The 20,701-nt window shown below is 34.0% G+C and overlaps 4 protein-coding genes across 5 annotated transcripts; all 4 read left to right on the forward strand.

The window, feature by feature from the left end:
• Positions 1–4,187, forward strand: LOC107475742 (UTP:RNA uridylyltransferase 1; the record flags this gene model as incomplete). Its single annotated transcript, XM_016095385.3, is given in 6 exon segments — positions 1–1,242; positions 1,526–1,897; positions 2,311–2,534; positions 2,689–2,752; positions 3,128–3,324; positions 3,770–4,187. Coding segments are annotated over 6 exon segments (2,310 nt in total), but the record flags the coding sequence as incomplete, so codon positions are not given.
• A 315-nt stretch (positions 4,188–4,502) lies between these two features.
• Positions 4,503–5,654, forward strand: LOC127744998 (uncharacterized). Its single transcript, XM_052257945.1, has 2 exons — positions 4,503–4,832; positions 5,607–5,654. The coding sequence occupies exons 1-2, from the start codon at positions 4,503–4,505 to the stop codon at positions 5,652–5,654; spliced, it is 378 nt and encodes a 125-aa protein (XP_052113905.1).
• LOC107475810 (glyoxylate/hydroxypyruvate reductase HPR3) lies at positions 5,492–6,349 on the forward strand. Its single transcript, XM_021135864.2, has one exon. It carries the CDS (start codon positions 5,709–5,711, stop codon positions 6,183–6,185), a length of 477 nt encoding a protein of 158 aa, XP_020991523.1. The 5' UTR covers positions 5,492–5,708; the 3' UTR covers positions 6,186–6,349.
• A 1,226-nt stretch (positions 6,350–7,575) lies between these two features.
• Positions 7,576–11,541, forward strand: LOC107475743 (organelle RRM domain-containing protein 2, mitochondrial). Of its 2 annotated transcripts, none has more exons than XM_016095386.3 (5): positions 7,576–7,758; positions 8,218–8,402; positions 10,213–10,281; positions 10,411–10,517; positions 11,185–11,541. In XM_016095386.3, exons 2-5 carry the CDS (start codon positions 8,237–8,239, stop codon positions 11,281–11,283), a joined length of 441 nt encoding a protein of 146 aa, XP_015950872.1. In that variant the 5' UTR covers positions 7,576–7,758; positions 8,218–8,236; the 3' UTR covers positions 11,284–11,541. The 2 variants fall into 2 exon arrangements, with proteins under 2 accessions (XP_015950872.1, XP_020991524.1); XM_021135865.2 differs by having other exon boundaries at positions 7,581–7,698.
• The last annotated feature ends 9,160 nt before the right edge of the window (positions 11,542–20,701 follow it).

Here is a 20,701-nt window from a genome sequence, read left to right on the forward strand (position 1 = left end):
CTCCTTTCTCTCATCCAACGACCCCCTCAACACCACCATCAACCTCCTCCTCCACCTCAATCACACCACCAAAACCAGCCGCCTCCTCCGCCGCAGCTGCAGCAACAACAATCTCCGGCAGCACTGGATCCCGCCGTCGCATTAATGGGTCCCACAATTCCATTTGTACCCCAGTCCCCGTGGCAATCCAACGGTCACGATCACCCCATCCCTCAGCTCCATCACCATCACCATCATCAACAACAACAGAACCATCTTCAGCTTCCTTGGCCCCACTCTCTCTCTTACCCGCAAAATCTCTTCGGGTTGACTCATAATCCGTTTGCCCCTCCTCCTGGTGTACCCCAAACCCAAACCCTAACCCCAATTCCCAACTCCAACATTGGAATCGACGATCTCAGAAGATTAGGGTTTCCAGTTGAAACGGCCGCTACTACTACAAATATAAGCAATAACAGCAACATTAGAGTTGATGCTTTTGTTCAGCAGCAGAAGCAGCAGGAGCTGAAGCTAAAGTTCGGGTCCTTGCCTAATGACGCTTTTGCTCATGAAGTTCCACCTAATGGGGCGGTGGATTCGTTGCTGTACTTGAAGCTGAACAATGGGAACTTGAACTTCCATGTTGAACCGCATAAACAAGGTCCAAAATTTTCAAATTCTGCTGGGAATTTTGATGTTGTTGAACAAGATAGGAGAGGGGTTGAGAGGGGGAATCACAACAACAACATCAATATTAATAACAATAGTTTTCATGGTGGTGGAGGGAATCTTAGGTCTGAGACTAGTAGGGCTCCACCGCCAGGGTTTGGGAACAAGCAAAGGGGAAAGGGTCATTGGGGCTCTGGGGGGAGAAGGAAGGGTTCAGAGGTTGATGACGATCGAGCGATGCCTGTTGATTCTGGGGGATTGGGTGGTAGGATTGAGAGTGTGCACCCTAGGAAGGAAAATTTCAGAATGGTGTCTGGGGAAAGAAGTGGTGGCAGAGGCAATGTGGGTCGCGAGATGGGGATTCTCGAACAGCTTGATCACCCAGGGCCGCCGGCGGGGAGTAAACTTCATTCAGTGTCTGGTGCTGATGTTGAAGAATCTTTGGCGAATCTTAAAATTGGTGATGCTGATGATGATGATGGTGATGGCGATCTTGATGCTGATGCCCTTGGGGAGCAGCTAGGTGATTCCTTGTTGGTTGAGGATGAGTCTGAAGACAAGAATAACTCAAGGCAACGCCGTGCTCGGGAGAAGGTTAACACTTAAAATTTTTGATATTGTTGGTAACTATGGATTGTCATTCATTTTCAGTAACTAGTATTTGAATTGAATTTAATTCTCCTAGTGGTTTGGTTTGAGTATTTGATTTTCATTATTATAAATACTAGAACTCTTTATGGAAAGACTTAGAATCTATAATCTAGATTGGTTGTTTATCATCAATGATCAAATAACGAGGTTTTGGGCTTTTATTTGACTTTCTTAGCTTGACCCTGGATTGTTAAATTCTAAGGTCACTTACTGAATTTATTATCAGGATGCCAGATCATTAGATTCAAGAGGACAACGGTTATTAAGCCAGCGGCAAAGAATGTACAAAAGGCAGATGATACGTCGAAGGGACATAGATAATCTTAACGTTCCTTTTCTTGCAATATATGAGTCTCTGATTCCTCCAGAGGAAGAAAAGGTGAAGCAAAGACAATTATTAGCATTATTGGAGAAATTAGTTAATAAAGAGTGGCCAAAAGCTCAGCTTTTTATCTATGGATCATGTGCTAATTCATTTGGCGTTTCTAAAAGTGATATTGATATTTGCCTTGCAATTGAGGAAGCAAACATGGAGAAATCCGATATTCTAATGAAATTGGCAGATATTTTACAATCAGATAATCTGCAGAATGTGCAGGTGAGAAGATTGCTATGTTTTTATAGTGCTAATATTGCTATCATATCTTGGTTGTATGTATTTATTTATGTAATGATTAACTATTTTGTGATAAGCCCATGAAGAATATTGCATAATTGAGATAAAATACAACGAACTAAGCCTTTCCTCACTAAATGGGATATAATGGACATATAAAGTCAAGCTTTGTTATATATGAGGAAAATTAGGAAATTGTTATTGGAAGCTTGACATTGGGTTTTGGGTTGGTTGGAGTGAGCTTGTAAAAAATATTTTCTCAGTAGATATTTATTTTGATATATTCCACTGCCTTTCTTTCGGTTCTTCATGGGGCAATAAGAGCATATGTGTGCATAACTTACTGTAAGGGTTGGGTTTACTGGACTGCTCAACAAACATTCATTTGTTTGCAGGCTTTGACTCGGGCAAGAGTTCCTATAGTAAAACTCATGGATCCAGCGACAGGAATTTCTTGTGACATATGCATCAACAACCTCCTTGCTGTTGTAAATACAAAGCTTCTTCGGGATTATGCTCAAATAGATGCAAGATTAAGGCAGTTGGCGTTTATTATCAAACATTGGGCAAAGTCAAGAGGAGTGAATGAAACTTATCATGGAACCTTATCTAGCTATGCGTAAGTTAGCTTCTGATTTAATTTTCCTTATTTTTCTACTCCGGGTCAAGTTACACAAGTTTTTACCAAGAACATTAAAATTGGTTGATACACGATCAAATGATTGATGATGAGCACTTGTTCCGTGTAGTAATTTGGGCAGTTCTAATTTCAGGTATGTCTTAATGTGCATTCATTTTTTGCAACAACGAAGGCCTGCTATCCTTCCTTGCTTACAGGTGTGTACTTCCACTTCTCATTCTTTTGCAAGTGTTTTTGATGTAAATGAAATGTCTTTCCACGGTAACCGCAGTTTAGTATTATTATTATAAAATTTACTGGGTTATAATCAGGAAGCTTTCTAAATTAAGGGTGGATACTCACCTTTATATTTTAGAAAAAATTTACTCTAGGCTCCAGAGGGTCATTTCCTTAAGTTTTGGGCCTTGAGCAGAGTGAGGTAGTTCTTCTTGAAAAAGCAGTTTGCTGGGTTTTAGTTTGAGGAAAGCAGTTTAGAATACATAAATCAAGTATGCAGAATCTGAAAATGGTAAAGGAATTAATACTTCTGCAATTTAATGTGTTTTCCTGATTAATGACTGTTACCTATGAAGGAGATGGAATCGACTTACTCTGTTAATGTGGACAATGTGAATTGTGCTTACTTTGATAAAGTTGGGAGACTCGCTGATTTTGGACGCCCCAACAAGGAAACAATAGCTCAGTTAGTGTGGGGATTTTTCTATTATTGGGCTTACTGTCATGATTACGCAAATTCAGTTATATCTGTACGTACAGGAAGCATAATCAGGTAAGAGTCTGGATATCTAATTTGTTTGTCATATACTCACAGTCCCTATCTCAACAGTCCCATTTGTTATCATTGTCCCTCCTCATTTTGCTAGAAATTGGTTGTTTTCTGAATTCTAAGACAGGCGTTTATGATTAATGTGTAGTTTTCCGTATGCTCCTGATGTCGATTTCCTTTGCTTGAAGCTGCTCCTTAGTAATAAGATACTAAATTGAAACAAAAAAAAGGAAGAAAAAAGAGACTCTGTTTCTTTCTCTTGTTTTTCTGACGAGACTTATTGGATGTCAAATTTGAGCTTAAATGACTAAAGTTTTCCACTATCATGCAATCACATATATGCTTGCATTTGTATAAGATTTAAATTAGTTTGTATATTATTATTGATGTAGTAGCTATATGATTGAATATAATCTTAAATGCCTGATGCTTGCTTTTTGGTGTGTAGTAAGCGAGAGAAGGACTGGACGAGGAGGGTTGGGAATGATCGGCATCTGATATGCATAGAGGATCCTTTTGAGATATCTCATGATCTGGGCAGAGTGGTGGATAAACGCAGTATCAAGGTTCTGAGGGAAGAGTTTGAACGTGCTGCTGATATAATGCAGTATGATCCAAATCCATGTGTTAAACTTTTTGAGCCCTATGTTCCTTCTTGATTCGTTGCTTTTGTCCAATATATAGTGATATTAGGTAGATTTATAGCTAGAGACTAGGGTGAGGAAGTAGTGGACACTCAGCTTGTAAAGGTTCTGCTTTCCATGTTTTCGTATATGACAATGGGTCATGCATGTTCATATGTGTATTTTTCAAGGTATCTAAATATATGTCATCTAAGTGTAAAAAGCTTTTGTCCTTTTGATCGATCTTAGCTTCCAAGATATCGATCTAAATATATGCTCACTCACAGGCGTGGTTGGGAGGACCATGAAATGCATTCTAAAATTAAAATGTACTGAATTTCAAATATCTTTGCTCTCAATCTCAAATATACATGCTCCAAAAATGTGTAGCGAGCCATTCTAGAATGTAAGATAAGTCCCACGTGCATTTCCGAAAACATTTTTCGAAATTGAAACGATAAAATATGTAAGATAAGTCCCACGTTCATTTCCCACCTCCCATTCACAGTACTGCTGTACTTCCAAGAAGCTCCAATTTCCCACCACCGTCAAAATTCAATGGCGGAAGAAGAAAAAGTAGAATTACAACAACTCAAACACGAAAACCAAGATCTTCCACAAGTGCTTGTTCTTGGTTCTCCAACGTGCTTACAAACCTTAAAACAACTCTACTCTCACAAATTCCGTTTTCTTATCCCAAACACTTCGTTGGACTCACTCTACCCTCTCACCGCTCCACTTTCATCCATCTCCGCCGTCATCTGCAGTGCTTCCTTCTCCCTCACCGCCCCCGTCCTCCGCCTCCTCCCCTCCCTCCGACTAGTCGTCACCACCAGTGCCGGCACCGATCACATTGACCTCAATGAGTGTGGCTGCCGAGGGATACAGGTAGCTGGCGCCGGAAAACTGTTTTCTGATGAGGTGGCTGATTTTATAATAAATTTAATTAGGGAGTTAATTTTTTCTGCCAATATCAATTTAGATTTTAAATTCTAAATTTATTTAAAATTAGTTAGTATATTTATTCTTTTATATCCTGTTACGTATTTTGGGGATTTTTTATTTTTATAATTTAAATAAATGTAATAATTATCGAAATAAATAATTTAAAAAATATTTACGGAAATAAATATTCCTCTAACTAAGATAATAATTTTGCATGTATCTCGTGTAAACGAGATAAGACAGGTGGATACGATTTACAATGTAAATGAGATACATGTATTTTTAAATTTTTTTTAAAAATAATAAAAAATATTAATAATATCAAGTATATAAACTTTTAGCATGTAATTAGTACATATTTTTTTCTTTATGTATTAGTTAGATACTAAAAATTTGAATTATTGATATTATTAATATTTTTTATTATTTTTAATTTTTTTTATAAAAATACATTTACCGTGTAAACAAGACTGCAAACGAAATATATACTTGTTGCATCCACCAGTCTCATCTATATACGTGTTGCATCCACCAGTCTCATCTTTATTTATTTTTTATTCTGTTCCGTGTTTTAGGAATCTATTTCTATATTAAAATTAAAAAAATATGCTCAAACTTATAAATGCATTAAGATTAAGGATAAGGATTCTTCCATTCTTTCCGTTAATCCTTTCAATTTTTTATACATGTTTGGATATTTAAAAAATGTTCTATTAGAACATGTCTTCATTTGCAAGCTTCACTTTGAAAGCAATAACGCATTGATGATTTCAGATATCAGGAAAGAGGATTGGCATAGTTGGACTCGGAAGCATTGGCATGGAAGTTGCTAAGAGACTCGAATGTTTTGGTTGCACCATCTTATACCACTCAAAGCATAAAAAATCTGCAGTTTCATACCCTTTCTATAACAGTGTTATTGACCTTGCTGCTACTAGCAATGCACTTGTTCTCTGTTGTGCACTGAATGAGGAAACAAGGCACATAGTAAACAGAGAAGTGATGTTGGCATTGGGAAAAGAAGGGTTCATTGTGAATGTTGGGAGAGGATCTCTTATTGATGAGAAGCAATTGGTGAAGTTTTTGATGGATGGTGAAATTGGTGGTGCTGCTTTGGATGTGTTTGAAGATGAACCTAATGTTCCTAAAGAGCTACTCAGTATGGATAATGTGGTTTTGACTCCACATTGTGCTGCTTTTACTTCTGAATGTATAATCAAATTGTGTGAACTTGTGGCTGGGAATATAGAAGCCTCGTTATCAGATAAGCCCTTAATTACTCAGGTGAAATGGTGAATGTTGGTTGAAGTGAAATGTTACAAATTTGTCTTATCCCCTGCAATGATTCTTGTATATCAGAAAGTTGTGAAGTTTTGAACTCACCCTCACACACAAGATTATGTTGTTCATAGATTATCCATAAACGAATATTGATTCGAAGTCGAAGAAAATCATTCACGAAAGATGGTATGGATTTCTATTATATCTCTTAATCCGAAATTAATTTAGCGTAGATTTGAGTTTTATTTAAAGGTTTGTTATTGTTGACAAAATTAATAACTCAACTTTAAGATAAATTTGTCAAATGAATCGATTAATTAAATATTTATAATTTTTTTTGTTACTAATTAATAACATGATCTTTCATATGTCTTTTTGTTGTCACAATGAAAAACTTCAAATTTTTCTACAATTAATGTGTAGGATATCATTACTCGGAGTACTTGTACAGCATCTTAAAAGGTGCAGTTGCGTTCATATAAAATTTAATAAATAGAAATTGTTAAATAATTAAATTGATTTAACTAAATTTTTATTTAATAATTTTAAGAGATAAATATTGAATTGGTATCTAAAAGATTTTAGCATTGATAAATGCTATTTGTTTTTTGTTATTGACAAAATAGTCACTTAAAAAATTTAAAATTTGATAAAATAGCCAATTGTAAAAAGATGATGTCACAATGAATGAAAAATATTGATGTGGTCGGTGGAAAAGAGCTCCGATGATAACAAAGAACTCCAGCGATGTTTCCGATTTTTTTTTCTCCTTCTTATTTGCCATGGTAGAAGAGAACATAACAGCGAAATGCTGCCATAGTGGAGGAAACACGAAAGGGACGCAACGACGTGTTGAAGAAGAAGAAACAGCGAACACGAAAAAGCGGAGAGGTACTGTCATAGCAGAAGGAAACCCAAAAGGAGACGTACCGGCGTGTTAAAGAAAAAGAAGCAGCGAACATAAATAATGCAGCGAGATGCAGTGGAATGCCAAGGGAACACAAAAGAAGACGTAGCAGCGTGTTGAGGAGGAAGAAGCGGCGGCGTGTTGAGGAGGAAGTAGCGGCAAACATGAATAATGCGGGAGGTATAGTGGCATGCCATGATGGTCTTCAGCTGCCATGGCGAAAGGAGATACAACGGCGTATTGAAGAAGAAGAAACAGTGAACACAAAATAAAAAGGTGGCCAGAAACCTTGTCGAAGCTTTCTGCCATCATTGTAACTCTCTTCCAACATTCACATCAGCATTTTCTGTGACGTCATCTTTTCACCGTTGGACGATTTTGTCAAATTTTAAAATTTTTCAAGAATTATTTTGTCAATCACAAATTTGATATTTACTATTTCACTTGAAAAATGCTATTTAATTTAATTTTCATATTGAAACGCCATCGTTTACTGCTCATCCGCCGCCGAGCTCTGCCGCCGCCGTCGTCTTCCCATCCCTTCTTGTTTTCGTCGCCGTTGCCTTCACGTCGTGCTCGCATCCACCCGTCGCGATCCTCTTCCAGTTCCGGCCGTCGCGGGTATTTTTATCCTTCCGCCCGTCTCGTTCTAGTACCGTCGTGCTCGCCTTCCAGTTTCTGGTAGGTGTAATCCTCTCCTCTTTGATTCTTGCTGTGTTTTTCACTTTTTGTTGATGGTATCTGTTGCGGTGGTTGCTGGTTTCTGTGTTGTGGTTGTTGTGTTGCAGTTTCTGGTTGCTGTATTTTTTTTCGGGGTTTATAAAAATCTTTTGCGATTTCCTAGTTCTTCTTGCTGCAGGTTGCTGTGTTGCTTTTGCTATTTGTTAATTTGTTAAGTTGTTAGTCGCTTAATTGCTATTGTGTTAGGTGTTATTAAATTTTTTGCAATGTTGTTGTTGACTTATTGTTCATTGCTGCTGCCTAGTTTTTCTTGCCATTAGGTTATTTGTTCTTGTTATTGGTTTTCTAGGTGTTGGTCATTGGATTAATTAGTGTACTTTTAAGATTTACTTTAGAATATAATTATGTTTTTGTGTGTTTATTTATAATTCGATTATTTTGGTTGAACCATCGAACCAGTTAACTAGTACCCGTGGCCATGGCGATGAGGGCGGCAGCGTTGGCAGCTCCCGGAGGTTTGCGGCGGCTCTTCTGCACAAACACGACGAAGCCATCTTTGAGCTTCCCCTTCATTCCGCCTCCACAGGCGGGGGCGCAGCCAGCTCGGCCTATGGCGGAACCCAACACCAACCTCTTCGTCTCTGGTCTGTTTCCCTCTTTACCTTCTCAATTTTTTTCCTCCTGAAGTTTTATGTTTTCTGTAATTTCCATTGAGTATTAATGAAACCCTCATGATTTTTGGAAAACTTGGTTTGTTGATGTAACTGCAGTAGAAAATAGAAAGTGATGTTTAAAGTTTTGGTTCTCTGTTGTTTTGGTATCCTCATCTGTTTTTGTCGTGTTTGAAGTTTGGATCTACCATGGTTCTTAAGGTTTCATATATAGATTATATGTTAGACTGTATTTGACTTGTTATTTGTGATTGTTTTGTGTTTGGATATGAATATGATTTGGGTTTAGCTCTTGTTAAGGAGTTAAATATAGAAAGTTTTTGTGGGAAGACTAAAACTTCAAATTTATAAAGCATGTATTGTATGAAAAAAAGTTTAAAAACATTAAAACTTTCTAAATGTGTTACCTTAGCAAGTGCCTTTAGCTAAACCCATATGCATATATGATATTATGGTTTGTTAGCTAAATCGAACATATTAGGTGTTGATTAGTGACACGAAGTTGGTGCGTTGCTAACTAGTTAATTGGGTTTTTGAAGTAAAGCGATTGTCTAATGTCTAGTTAATTGGTTTGGAGAAAAGGGGAAGATCTTCTAGTCTGAAACGCTTCATGCTTGATTAAAACTTCAGTCAATGCTAATGAGTGTTGTGTAATGTTAACATGACCCTATCCTTCACCTGTTTGAACGTGTTCCCATTCCAATAAAGAAAGTTTTTTAAAAGAAGCTTGTTGTGTTTCCTCTTGTTTCTTTCATTGATGCTGCTAACAAAAGTAGCTAGAGGTTGTCCCGTATTTCAAATGTTGGACAACATGGCCCCTCCTCAATATTTTCTAAGGATTTGGACAAATTAATTGGTAAGATATGTGAATAATTCAAATTTGTTCCTGATAAAAATATAAATATGACAAGATAGTCCAGCACAAACACTGAGGAGGGATTACTTTGTCCTATGTTTTTTACTTATTTTTTACTTATTGTTGTGCTTTTTCTTATTTTTGTTTATTCAAGAAAATTAGAGACATTTAAGATTTCTGGAAAATCATATTCATCAAACTTATCACTAAATTGGATAGAAATATAGAATCATATCATATTTACTAAATAACCGGAAGTAGAGAATGCATCTCATAAAAGCAGGGAAGACAGAGGTAGAACATGGACATGAAGAGGGAATAGGAAGAGATGGTTATTTTGAGTGGTAGAGTGTGTATATCTAATTAGGAAAAAAATAGAAGTTTTCCAAAATAGAAATTAAAATCATAAATATGCCTTTTTTTTTTTTGAAAAAAGGGATTTCCTGCTTTATTTCCGTGACCAGCTGCCATGGAGAATGGCGGCTGCGATGTGAAATCTACAGTGCTATGGGATTCTCATCACACACTGTAAAATCTGCCACACTATAGCGCCATAATACTGCCATAGCTACTATTTGACAACACTGTTCACTCAAAACTTGGATGTGTATCTTTACCAACCGACAAAAGACCGGTTTTATAAAATAAGCATATCCTTAAGAAAGAAGCATCTGGGCATTAGAATGAACTGATTGATATGGCTATAAATTATTAGGTGATGCCAAAAATGAATATACAAAAAGTGCAATAGATGTCACAATTGTATTTTGCAGTTTCTAACTTCATTTCTGTAACAGAAAATTTTTGTCCATTGCACTACTAAGATTTGGCTATCTTTCCAAGTAATACACCATCGGTTTGATTTAAATTTCGTCACATGGACTGTTTTGTTGACCAAGTTATTTTTATGTTTGCCAAAACTTTCAGGGCTTAGCAAACGTACTACTTCAGAGAAGTTGAGAGACGAATTTGCAAAGTTTGGTGAAGTTGTTCACGGTTTCTTCTCCTTCTCTGAAAATTTGAACATTTAAGTTTATCAATTTCAACTATGGTTTTTTGTAGAGTTATATGTATGCTTCGGAATCTACTAGAAAACCATAACTTTCTCCCTTTTTCTGCTTTCAGCAAGGGTGGTAACTGACCGAGTATCAGGTTACTCTAAGGGGTTTGGTTTTGTGAAGTATGCCACTCTAGAAGATGCTGCAAAGGGCATCGAGGGCATGGATGGCAAGGTAAGCTGAATTAAACTCGATGCTTACTCCATGATCATGAGCCATATGACAAAGTTGATTTCTTGGTAGAGATTATTGTCTCGGATTTTTATCTGCATGTATGTGTATTTTAACTTGACAAGACACAATTTATAACTAATGATACTAATGCTTTAATAATATACAATAAACTTAAATGTTTCTTGTTTTTGCAAACACATTTCTTTGAATTTGAACTACCTCATTTCTACTGTTTATACACAGGTTTCCTGAAAATTGGTTTTAAAGTTTCCTTCCTATATACCCTGTAGTTATTTTCTGGATTGCAATGCCTGTATGAATATTCATAAGCTGTAGATTATGCACGGATTGCCAAGCTCATGTACGTATTTTATAGTTTGACATTTCAACTACAAATAATAGAATATGAATCTTGATCGACATTTAGATTTCTGATTTAAGAAACTTGTCATGATTGAGTTCATCCTATAAAACATAAGAAGCATGGACACACCATTGAGTTGCCCCGTCAAAGTTGGTGTTTCATTGGTTATAACATATTTGATGGATTTGTGCTTTTCGACAACGTTTCTGGTTCTGCAGTGCTTGCCTTATGCTATTGCTTTCAGCCACAGTTTTGTGGCTTATTTGAATAACCCTGACTGATATGTTTTCTGATGCAAAACAGTTTTTGGATGGCTGGGTTATCTTCGCTGAGTACGCAAGGCCAAGACCTCCGCCGGGACAACCTGAAAACAATATGCCACCTCAATATGGGCGGCAGTGATATCAGTTATAAGATTCTTGTGCCCGGTTGAATTGGTTCAGTATAAGTTGTTGCGAATGCAAAAAGCACAGAAGTATTATTTATGAGGGCAGGGACACGTGGGTGTTCTTTTTAATTACCTATAAAAGTTTTAGATTATTGTAATGGGAGATTCACCTTCCAGGACATTGTTATAATGCAATGGTTCTCTTCCAACAGTACTGAAAACATTATGATTCATGTGGTTATGATTGATCTGAAGTAACATGGCTTTAGTTACAGGGTGTTGGTGCTGATGTTTCGAGTTATTTGGATGCGCACAAGATATAACGGTGGTGATGGTAAAGTATAAGCATGCGATTGCAGTGTTTTGTAGAGTAAAGTGACATAAATATTTGAAGATTTATACTTCGGACAGATTAGTGTTTAAAGAAAAAAAAAATACTAATAAATTAATTTGTCCATATTTATTATTTTGGAGGATTTTTATTGGTATTTTTTTAATAGACTAATCTGTCTGAAATATAAATTTTCAAATATTTATGTCACTTTATTTTATTTTGTATGCTATTTTATGTTTTGAATCTTAGAAGGTAAAAATTAATAATCATTGCGATTTGTATTATATTGTAACAATTTGAATATCTAATTCTTTCTTCGGTTAATTCAATTTTGAAAAAAATAATAATTTAAAAATTATTAATTATATATTTTAAAAGTTGGATTTGTTATATTTTGATTTTGGAAAAAATGAATAATTAAAAATTTTAAATTATAAAATATTAAAATTTGAATGAGATAAAATCGATTTAATTTAATCATTTTAATCTGTAGATTAAAAGATAAATTTAAACCCTTACAAAATCGCAATCACTTGAATTAGATTGGATTAAATAATAAAATCAAATTAGTACCAAATGGAAATTAAATTGAAAAATAAAATCAAACACAACTTTTGTTTTTATATATAATTGGTGTAAAGTAATAAATAGTGTTCTGTTCTCTAAATTATAATAGGATTTATATTTCAACAATGAAAAAATCTCTACTAAAAGATCGTCACTCCTTTCTTTTCTTTTCTTTTTTTCTTGAAATTTTAATAAAAATGGTTCAAATTAATGATACTTGAAGAGAATTGGCGTTAGTTAAGTGGAAAGTGATTCACACTCTTAAAAAGTTAGGTGCATTGGAGGGTGAGTAATGCTGTGGTTAGGAACACAGTCCTTCTATTCAAGTGGTGGTGGCGTTTCTCAAAAGAGGAGTGTCCATTATAGAAGAAGATTGTATGTTCTTATCATAACTTGAATCCTAATGTGATGTTATCATCTCAAACACTGCCTAGTCAAGGGGGTTTATATTGCAGTTCAAAGATCGTAATGTGAGAAATAAGATGATTGTTGGATAATGTGAGAAATAAGATGATTGTTGGATTGTTTGGGTGATGGAAGGAGAACCCGGTTCTGGGAAGACATTTGACTACAAAGTGGTTATTTAAAGTCGAGTTTTTTGAGGCTTTTTTCTGTTTCAAACCAAAGAAGATCTTTTATAGGAGACTGTGGGTTTTGAAACGGATTAGAGTGAATTTGAAATTTTCAGTAGAGGAGATAATTATTTCAGTGGAAGTTGTTATTAGTGGATTAATTGCATGAGACCTTACGGCCTATAAAGAACTAAAGATAGCATGTGATATCCAAGATAGAGTTATTTGGAAGTTTGACAAAGAAAGTATTTTTCCAACTAACTCCTTTGTGCAGGCCAGGTAATGCGGTCAGAAACACTTTCGGAGGACATATCCAGTTATGATTTCACCAAAACATTATGGAAAGGTGTGGTGTGATTGGCTATCTGACTTTGGGAGGCTGTGGTCTATTCCGGATTCACTGAAAGAACATTTTGAGAGTTGGACAGACATTGCTAATAGGAAAGAGGAGCGTAACAAGTGGCTCATATGTTTCTTTGGAGTAATTTGAAATGTGTGGCTAGAAAGAAATGAGCGGATTTTTAATAACAAAAATTCTGAATAAAAGAGATATTTCACAAATCCTTGACCAGTTATAGAGAATAGTGTAACTTGGATTTCTTTTATTGTTGATGGCAATATCAGAGATAACACTAGGAATTGTTCTTAAATTTATTTCAGTGTTTTTTGATTTGTGATTCTGTTTGAGATTCTGTCTTTTCACTTTATTGTTTGATCTCTTTTGTTAAAAAAAAATTAAAGAGAATCCAAATATGCAACTGAAGCTTTGACTGAGTAGTTAGATATATTGCTTCTTAATATATTGTATCTGAGTTTGAATCTTAATAATGATCAAATAGTAGATAAAACCTTTAAATATATGGTTTGTGTGAGTGTGTGATGTAACAGCCAAAGATGGTTGGCTGTCCAATTCATGGGGGAAAACAAAAAAAGAAAACCCAACTATGAATAGTTGCATTATAAAAAAAAAAAAGTAAATCACTTGCATATAGTCTAACAGTTCATTATCTGATTCTTATTCAAGAGATTAGAAGTTTGAATTTTATTTTAGACAGAAAATATTAATCAGCCGTTTGTCCTTGAAAGAATGACCGGCGGTGAATAAATTAGTTACCACGTTTACGGATGGATAACATTTAAAAAAAAATATTCAAAAAACAAACACTAGTTGTACATGTATATTTTAAGGTGGAAACTCACCTGCAGTCGACTGCAGGTGAAGTTGCTTCTGGATCGTTGACACGTGTTACTATATGGTTTAAAAAAAATCAATTTATTTTATACAAATAGTTTATTTAAAAAAACCGGTTTGAATAGACCAAATAACTACTTTTAAAATAATTTAAATTCTTTTTACTTGTTATTCCTAAATTCCTAACAGATGAATTTGATATGTTCTTTTTCTTCATTCATATTGACCAATTTTTCTTTAAATTTATCTGAAACCTTTTTTATTTAATTTTTGTCAAATATATGTATACAAATTGTTTGAAAAAGTAAAATTTAGTATTCTAAAAAAGAAACAAAATTCACGGTTTTTTCTATAGGAATGGCATAAATGATATCACTTATCTTTTTTTTGTGTCTCTGTTTTTATTTTCTTGATAAATTTTGTTTTGTTTCCCATAACTTACATTTTCAGTTGCTTTTAAATTAAGCTGTAAACAGATTTTAAATTAAGCTGTAAAAATATATTCAATTACAAATTTATCGTTAAATTAAATTTTATGGTAATCAATCAATTAACTTTTATTTTACTAATAAACTATTTTCATGCAAATTATTGTTACTCATACAATTAAACTACCATCATATCATCACAATAAATTATAACATCACCAACTAAAGAGACATATAACAAATATGAAAGAGATCATGCCAAAATTTCAACAATGTTCATGCTATCAAACTAGTCTACGTTATACCATAATTACATTTTTGTCTTCCATCACATAAATGAATTATCTTGGCATTTATGATCCTGAACATCAAAATGGTGTGATGACATAAATATATACGTATTTATTAAATAATTTTCATCATTCACAGAGGAATGAATAAAAACATAAATTAAGAAATACATTTGAAATAATAAATTTGATTAAGAAATATAAATAAAATGAACATACCTAATTGAAAGTTTCATATTAGTTCTGAAAAAGGGATTGAAAGAGAACGAATTTTACGTGCGAAACGAAGAAGAGAAGAATAAAAGTAACTGTTTGGTTCAATTCAAACCGGTTTTTTTAAATAAATCATTTATATAAAATAAACCGATTTTTTTAAACCATATAGTAATACGTGTCAGTCATCCAGAAACAACTTCACCTGCAGTCGACTGCAGGTGAGTTTCTGCCATATTTTAATCTCCCCCATTCCATCATAATGCACGAGAATTCATGCATGCTCGATCTGAAAATATAGAAACTTAGAAAGATCCCCTATTTATTTCTTTCTTTCTTTCTTCCTTGTACACGTTAATTCACGTACGCTGTATGCTGATTTGAAAATTTAGAAAGGATAAGTGAGAGTAGCTTATTTGAAAATCTGTCACCAATGACGGACAAAAAGTTGGTAACCCATAACCAATTGAATTTGCACCTTACCTCCCATCCCACACACCACGAGGGTCCATGTGCCTCCGATCCACACTTACCTCGAATGCCTATGGTGTGGACGGGGTTTAGTCAACGATTTTTTGGTCCCTCTAATAAATCACATATAGTTTTAGATTTGCATCTTGACATCTGCATGTCAAAATATATTTATATATATATATATAATATGACTTTGATATCAGCTACAATATTCAAGAAAAAGATATGTTAACGGACAAGTGGTGTTTCACTTTCACCATTTATTTGCTTGCTTCACGAGCTCATTTTCCATTCATCCCAAAACACATTTTTCAGCTTCATCTCTTTTGCAATCTATCCCTTTTTGGGTACAAATAAACCTAACTTCTTTTGCATATCTAAGCTCATTCACCTGTCACTGTAAAAAAAAAAAAAAAAAAGCTCATTCGTCATCTACACTTGCAGCGGCAGTTTCTAAATGTGGGGTCATCTGAATCGAAGCGTAGACTAAAAAAGTAAAAAGGTCTGTTTTTCCTTTAATTTGTAGCTTTATTTTGTCAAGACTTGCTCAACAGTCAACAGCTTCAATTGTCTTGTTTAGGATTGTGTGGAGATATTCAAGAACATATGAACGGGTGATTCATCTGGAGAAGAAAAATGTAGAAGATATGCAGTGGATTGCTGATGATATTGCCTAAGGACTGAGAGGTATAGGGTCCATTGCACATATTTATTACGTACTTTCCTACATACATTTTATGATTTAGTTATAACATATATAATTTAATTATCATTCAATAATAATATTAACTTTTTTATTTTTATTATTTAAATTATGATTTTATTATAATTTATATACTTATTTAATTATTAATAGATCAAATAATTTATTAATGTAACTCATGTTAAACTATTGACTCACTAATTTAAAACTTGGACAGATCTAATTTCAGTTCATTGTTTATCATTATAGTTGTTCTTTATTTCGTATTTTTATGAAAGATAGAAAGATTAGGCCAAAGTGTTTATAGAATTTTTTAGTAGGTTAGGTGTAGGACTGGTAACGGGTAAGGTAGGATTGGATTTTGATTCTACCTAATTTTATTTATCGGTTGAAAACTTTTTAAAAATGTTACTCTATTCTATCCGCGGGTTAAGAATTTCTCAACTTTAACCCTACCCACACTCTAAAGTTCTAAACCCTACTTATTCGACTCTACCCGTAAAAAAATAAAAAAAATTTAAACAAATATAAAATTTAACCGTTCCAAATTTCATACATATTAATAAAATAAAAAATAAAAAATTGTTTAAATTAAAATTAAAAATAATAAAATCTTAAAAAAATCTAACATATAATTATAAATAGGAAGAAGGGACAAAAGTACACTTGAAAGTTCATACACCGGACAGTAATACCCTTGAATTGTTTAATGAGTCACGCGTGCACAGTAATTATACACTCCGGCGGACAAAATCACCATTCCGGCCATCAGCGTGTGGCGTGGTTAGTTTGAGTGGACAGGTGGCTCTATTTTATCCTTGCTGGCACGTTCACAGTGAGTGACCTGGGCATTTAGTGCCAACTCAGAAATTATAATTTGTTTTAATGATTAATTAAAATAAACCCTTCCTTCTCTTTTATCTTCAGAAAAAAGATGCTATGTGTTGAAACCCCTAACACCTTAACCAATAACTAAGAATATGGGCTCACTCTAGAAAAAATCGAGCTCTTTATCCCTAAATTATGGCAGCGTTGTTGGTGGCGGATCTTCGTTGTTGAAGAAGAAGAAGAAGAAGTTTGAGTACAACAATGGCAAGTATTTGCACAGAATTGAAGTTGTGGTACTCAAGTCTGGAATAGAGTGAAATCCAGACAGATCCTTGTGAGTATTTTGTTTAGCTGGACGAAGTAGAAGGAAAAACAAGAAATGTGGGGACAGAGGTTGTATCTGAAAAAAGGCCATTGAAACAATCATACCAGAAGATGAATGAGCTTACAGAATGTGCCATCAAATTGAAAGAAGATGTGCAACAGTTACAAAAGACAGTTAATACGATTAAAGGTGAAATAAAGTGTATTAAAAATATGGTTGTGGGCATTTGTTTAGGGTTGAGTTTTTGGGCATTATTGATCACCTAACCTTGCATTGAAGTTTCTATCAATCAGAACATTTGTTGATTTCTGTAGATCACAAGTGGTATTGATGAATGAAGGGTATCAATTTCCTTTGCAGTTTGCAATGCCAAACGAACCCTTCTTCCCCAATTTGGAAGCTTGCTATTATTGCTCTGGATTTTGGACAAGATATCAATCTCATTATCAACCTCGTTGTTGCTGATGATGAACTCTGATGCAGATGCAAAGGAAGAAGAAGAAACCATTACAGCTTTATAGACATAACCATGGCTTCCTTTGCCGAGGAGCTTGCGCTCTGAGAAGTCATTGGTGGCAGCTTCAAGGTCACTGTAATGGAAGTGTTGGATCTTGATGGGTTTTTCTTTTTCTTTGTTGTTCTATTTTTTTGAAGTGGTGGCGGTGGAAGAAGAAGAAAAAGAAGGTGATGGTGTGAGAGAATTGGAGGTTGAAACTGCAGATTCAGCCCTGTAAGAGAAATTGAGGTACACCATCAATCAAAGTTTCAAGCTTTTGGTGTGAATCAATGAAGGGGTGGAAGAGAAAGAAGATGTTAGGGTTTCACCCTTAATTTTGCCTAATTAATCATTAAAATAAATTAATTTTTTTGAGTTGGCACTAAATACCCAAGTCACTCACTGTGAACGTGCCAGCAAAGATAAAATAGAGCCACCTGTCCACTCAAACTAACCACGCCATACGTTGATGGCCGGAATGGTGATTTTGTCCGCCAGAGTATATAATTACTGTACACGCATGACTCATTAAACGATTCAAGTGTATTACTGTCCAGCGTATGAACTTTTAGGTGTACTTTTGTCCCTTCTTCCTTTTTAATATGATCATCAACTAGTTTAGTGGTTATTTTAGATTTTTATAAGAAAAAAATTGTAGATTCAACACTCATTTTTTTTACTACATACATAACTTTTGCATATATATTATATAATATATTAGGAGTATGGGTAGAGTAGGGTAGGGTATAGGGGTGGCAATGGGTAGGGTAGGGTAGGATTTGGATCCAATCCTAATCCTACCCGTGGGTTGAGATTTTTATATAAACTCAACCCTACTCTACCCGCAGATTGAGAATATCTCAACCCTAACCCTACCCGCTCATAACCCGCGGGTAGGGGTGGCAAACGGGGCTAAACCCATCGGCTCGGACCGCGTAACCCGCCAAAAAAGGCGGACTGGGCTAGAAAATCGAGACCGCCAAATAGCAAAAGCCCACCTAACCCGCACCGCTTAAACCGCGAGATTTCGCAGACTTTGGCGGGGTGGGGCAGGCTTCCCCGCCGGGCTAAGGTTTTTTTCAGTGAGGGGGTATTTTTGCAATTTTTTGCCAAAACCTAACTTCTCCCAACCTAACTTACAAGAGTATGAAGATAAAAATTGAGTGTTTTGAATTATGTTTATGTTATTTGGAGGCAATATTTATAATTATGTTTTGGATTATATTTATTTTGCTTTGGAGAGAATATTTATACTTATATTTTGAATAAAAATTTGGTTTATAATTATATTTATTAGATATTTATAATTACAAAGACTTTAATGTTTGTGAATATAAAAAATATAATTTTTTATGCCATTAGAAATTATAAATTTATTAATATAGTTGTGAAATTATATATCCGATCCTACCTGCGAGTTACAAAAAATATATAACACTATTATATAACTTGATGATAATTTAAAATAGAACTGATTTTTATGTAAAAAAAAAATTAAATTATCAATTAATGATTTTCTTTTAATGGCTAAGGATCTTTTGCATTTAGTGAGAGGCATTTGATTCAACATCGACTTAAAACATATTTTTATATAAGTATATAATATAAACATATATAGAGTGCGAGTTGGTCGGGTAGGGTTGAAACTCAACCCGCACCCTATCCGACCCGCTCGAGAACTTTACCCACACCTTACTCTGCCCGCTGCGGATCGGATTGGCAACCCTATCCAAATTGAAATTAATTGCTAATGAATTTTTTGGGTTCTACACTAATTTAAACTAATTTCAATTGAGCGTATACAATCCAGGTCCTTGAATAATATGATTAATTTAATTTTGAATTTAAAAAGTATGATAATAGAGAAATTGCAATAGAATAATATTGGCTGTTAAGTATTATTTAAAAGAGAAACAAAAATTGAAAGACAGATATTATAGACAAAAATTAAATTAAATTTTTGTATTTTATTTAGTATATAGTATTTAGGATTAAATTATATTTTTTTTGTTTGGTTTAAGATTAAAATAAAAATTTAAATAAATGATATTACTAAAATATTTTTACTAATTAAAAAAAATCAAGATAAAACTAAACTCTAATCCCCTTTTTTCTTTACACCCCCTCTCTCTCTCTCTCTGTGAACACTTTCCAGTGAACCAGCACCGACAGTTTCCGTCTTTCTACAGCAACGACAACACTTACCATCGCTGTGTCTGCCGTTATGTTCATTGCGTCCTGTTTCATTACATAGAAAGCAGTTAGTCGTATCGTTGATGGTCTGTCGTTTTCTGCTGTGTTCGTTTTGCCACCTCAATTCTAGCTCTACACGGCCTCAATTCCAATTCCTGATATATTTCTGCCATCGAATCGACCGATCAGCTGAAAAATCGACGAATCAGTCACAAAGTCGATCCGGTTGAAATATCTGATTGTAGAAGAAAAATTAGTGTAAAATCCGGACTATGTCCAGGCTAAATATTGATTAATTATAAAAGTTTATTAGTGTATATTTATTAATATTAATAATTATTTTTAATTTTAGTTTTTGTAAATAAAAATCTATTATCCAATATGTATGATTGTTCTAACCTATATTTATAGAGGTCTAATAATCTTAATTTTTTAGCCCATTTTAACATTTATTTAAAAAAATGTGTATGTTAAAATCTGTTTCATTAATTATTTTTAAATGAATTAGACACTATTATTGTAAAAACTAAATTAAAAAAATAATATAAAAAATATATAAATTATATCTTATTAATAAATTACGCTTTAATATAATTTTAACTAACATTAATATTTAGTGCAAAAAATATCTCAACATAAATTATATGCCATCAATCTAATTCTTAATCATAATCAATTTTATAAAGTCACATTTATACCAATATTTTTTATCTATAAATACTTTTATTTATGATGAATTAGAACATAAAATTACTTTTTGCATAGCAATTAAAACATGATACATTAAATAAATACAAATACCAATCCAAAAAAAAAT

The sequence above is a fragment of the Arachis duranensis genome, chromosome 2, assembly GCF_000817695.3.
Source record: "Arachis duranensis cultivar V14167 chromosome 2, aradu.V14167.gnm2.J7QH, whole genome shotgun sequence".
NCBI lineage: Eukaryota > Viridiplantae > Streptophyta > Magnoliopsida > Fabales > Fabaceae > Arachis > Arachis duranensis.

Bases quoted from the DNA above. Each gene is read 5' to 3' on its own strand.
- LOC107475810 (XM_021135864.2), top strand. From the start codon at position 5,709: ATGGAAGTTGCTAAGAGACTCGAATGTTTTGGTTGCACCATCTTATAC.
- LOC107475743 (XM_016095386.3), top strand. From the start codon at position 8,237: ATGGCGATGAGGGCGGCAGCGTTGGCAGCTCCCGGAGGTTTGCGGCGG. The intron at 10,282-10,410 runs GTTTCTTCTCCT...TTCTGCTTTCAG, and splicing joins GTTTGGTGAAGTTGTTCACG to CAAGGGTGGTAACTGACCGA. The intron at 10,518-11,184 runs GTAAGCTGAATT...GATGCAAAACAG, and splicing joins TCGAGGGCATGGATGGCAAG to TTTTTGGATGGCTGGGTTAT.
- LOC127744998 (XM_052257945.1), top strand. From the start codon at position 4,503: ATGGCGGAAGAAGAAAAAGTAGAATTACAACAACTCAAACACGAAAAC. The intron at 4,833-5,606 runs GTAGCTGGCGCC...ATGTTCTATTAG, and splicing joins GTGGCTGCCGAGGGATACAG to AACATGTCTTCATTTGCAAG.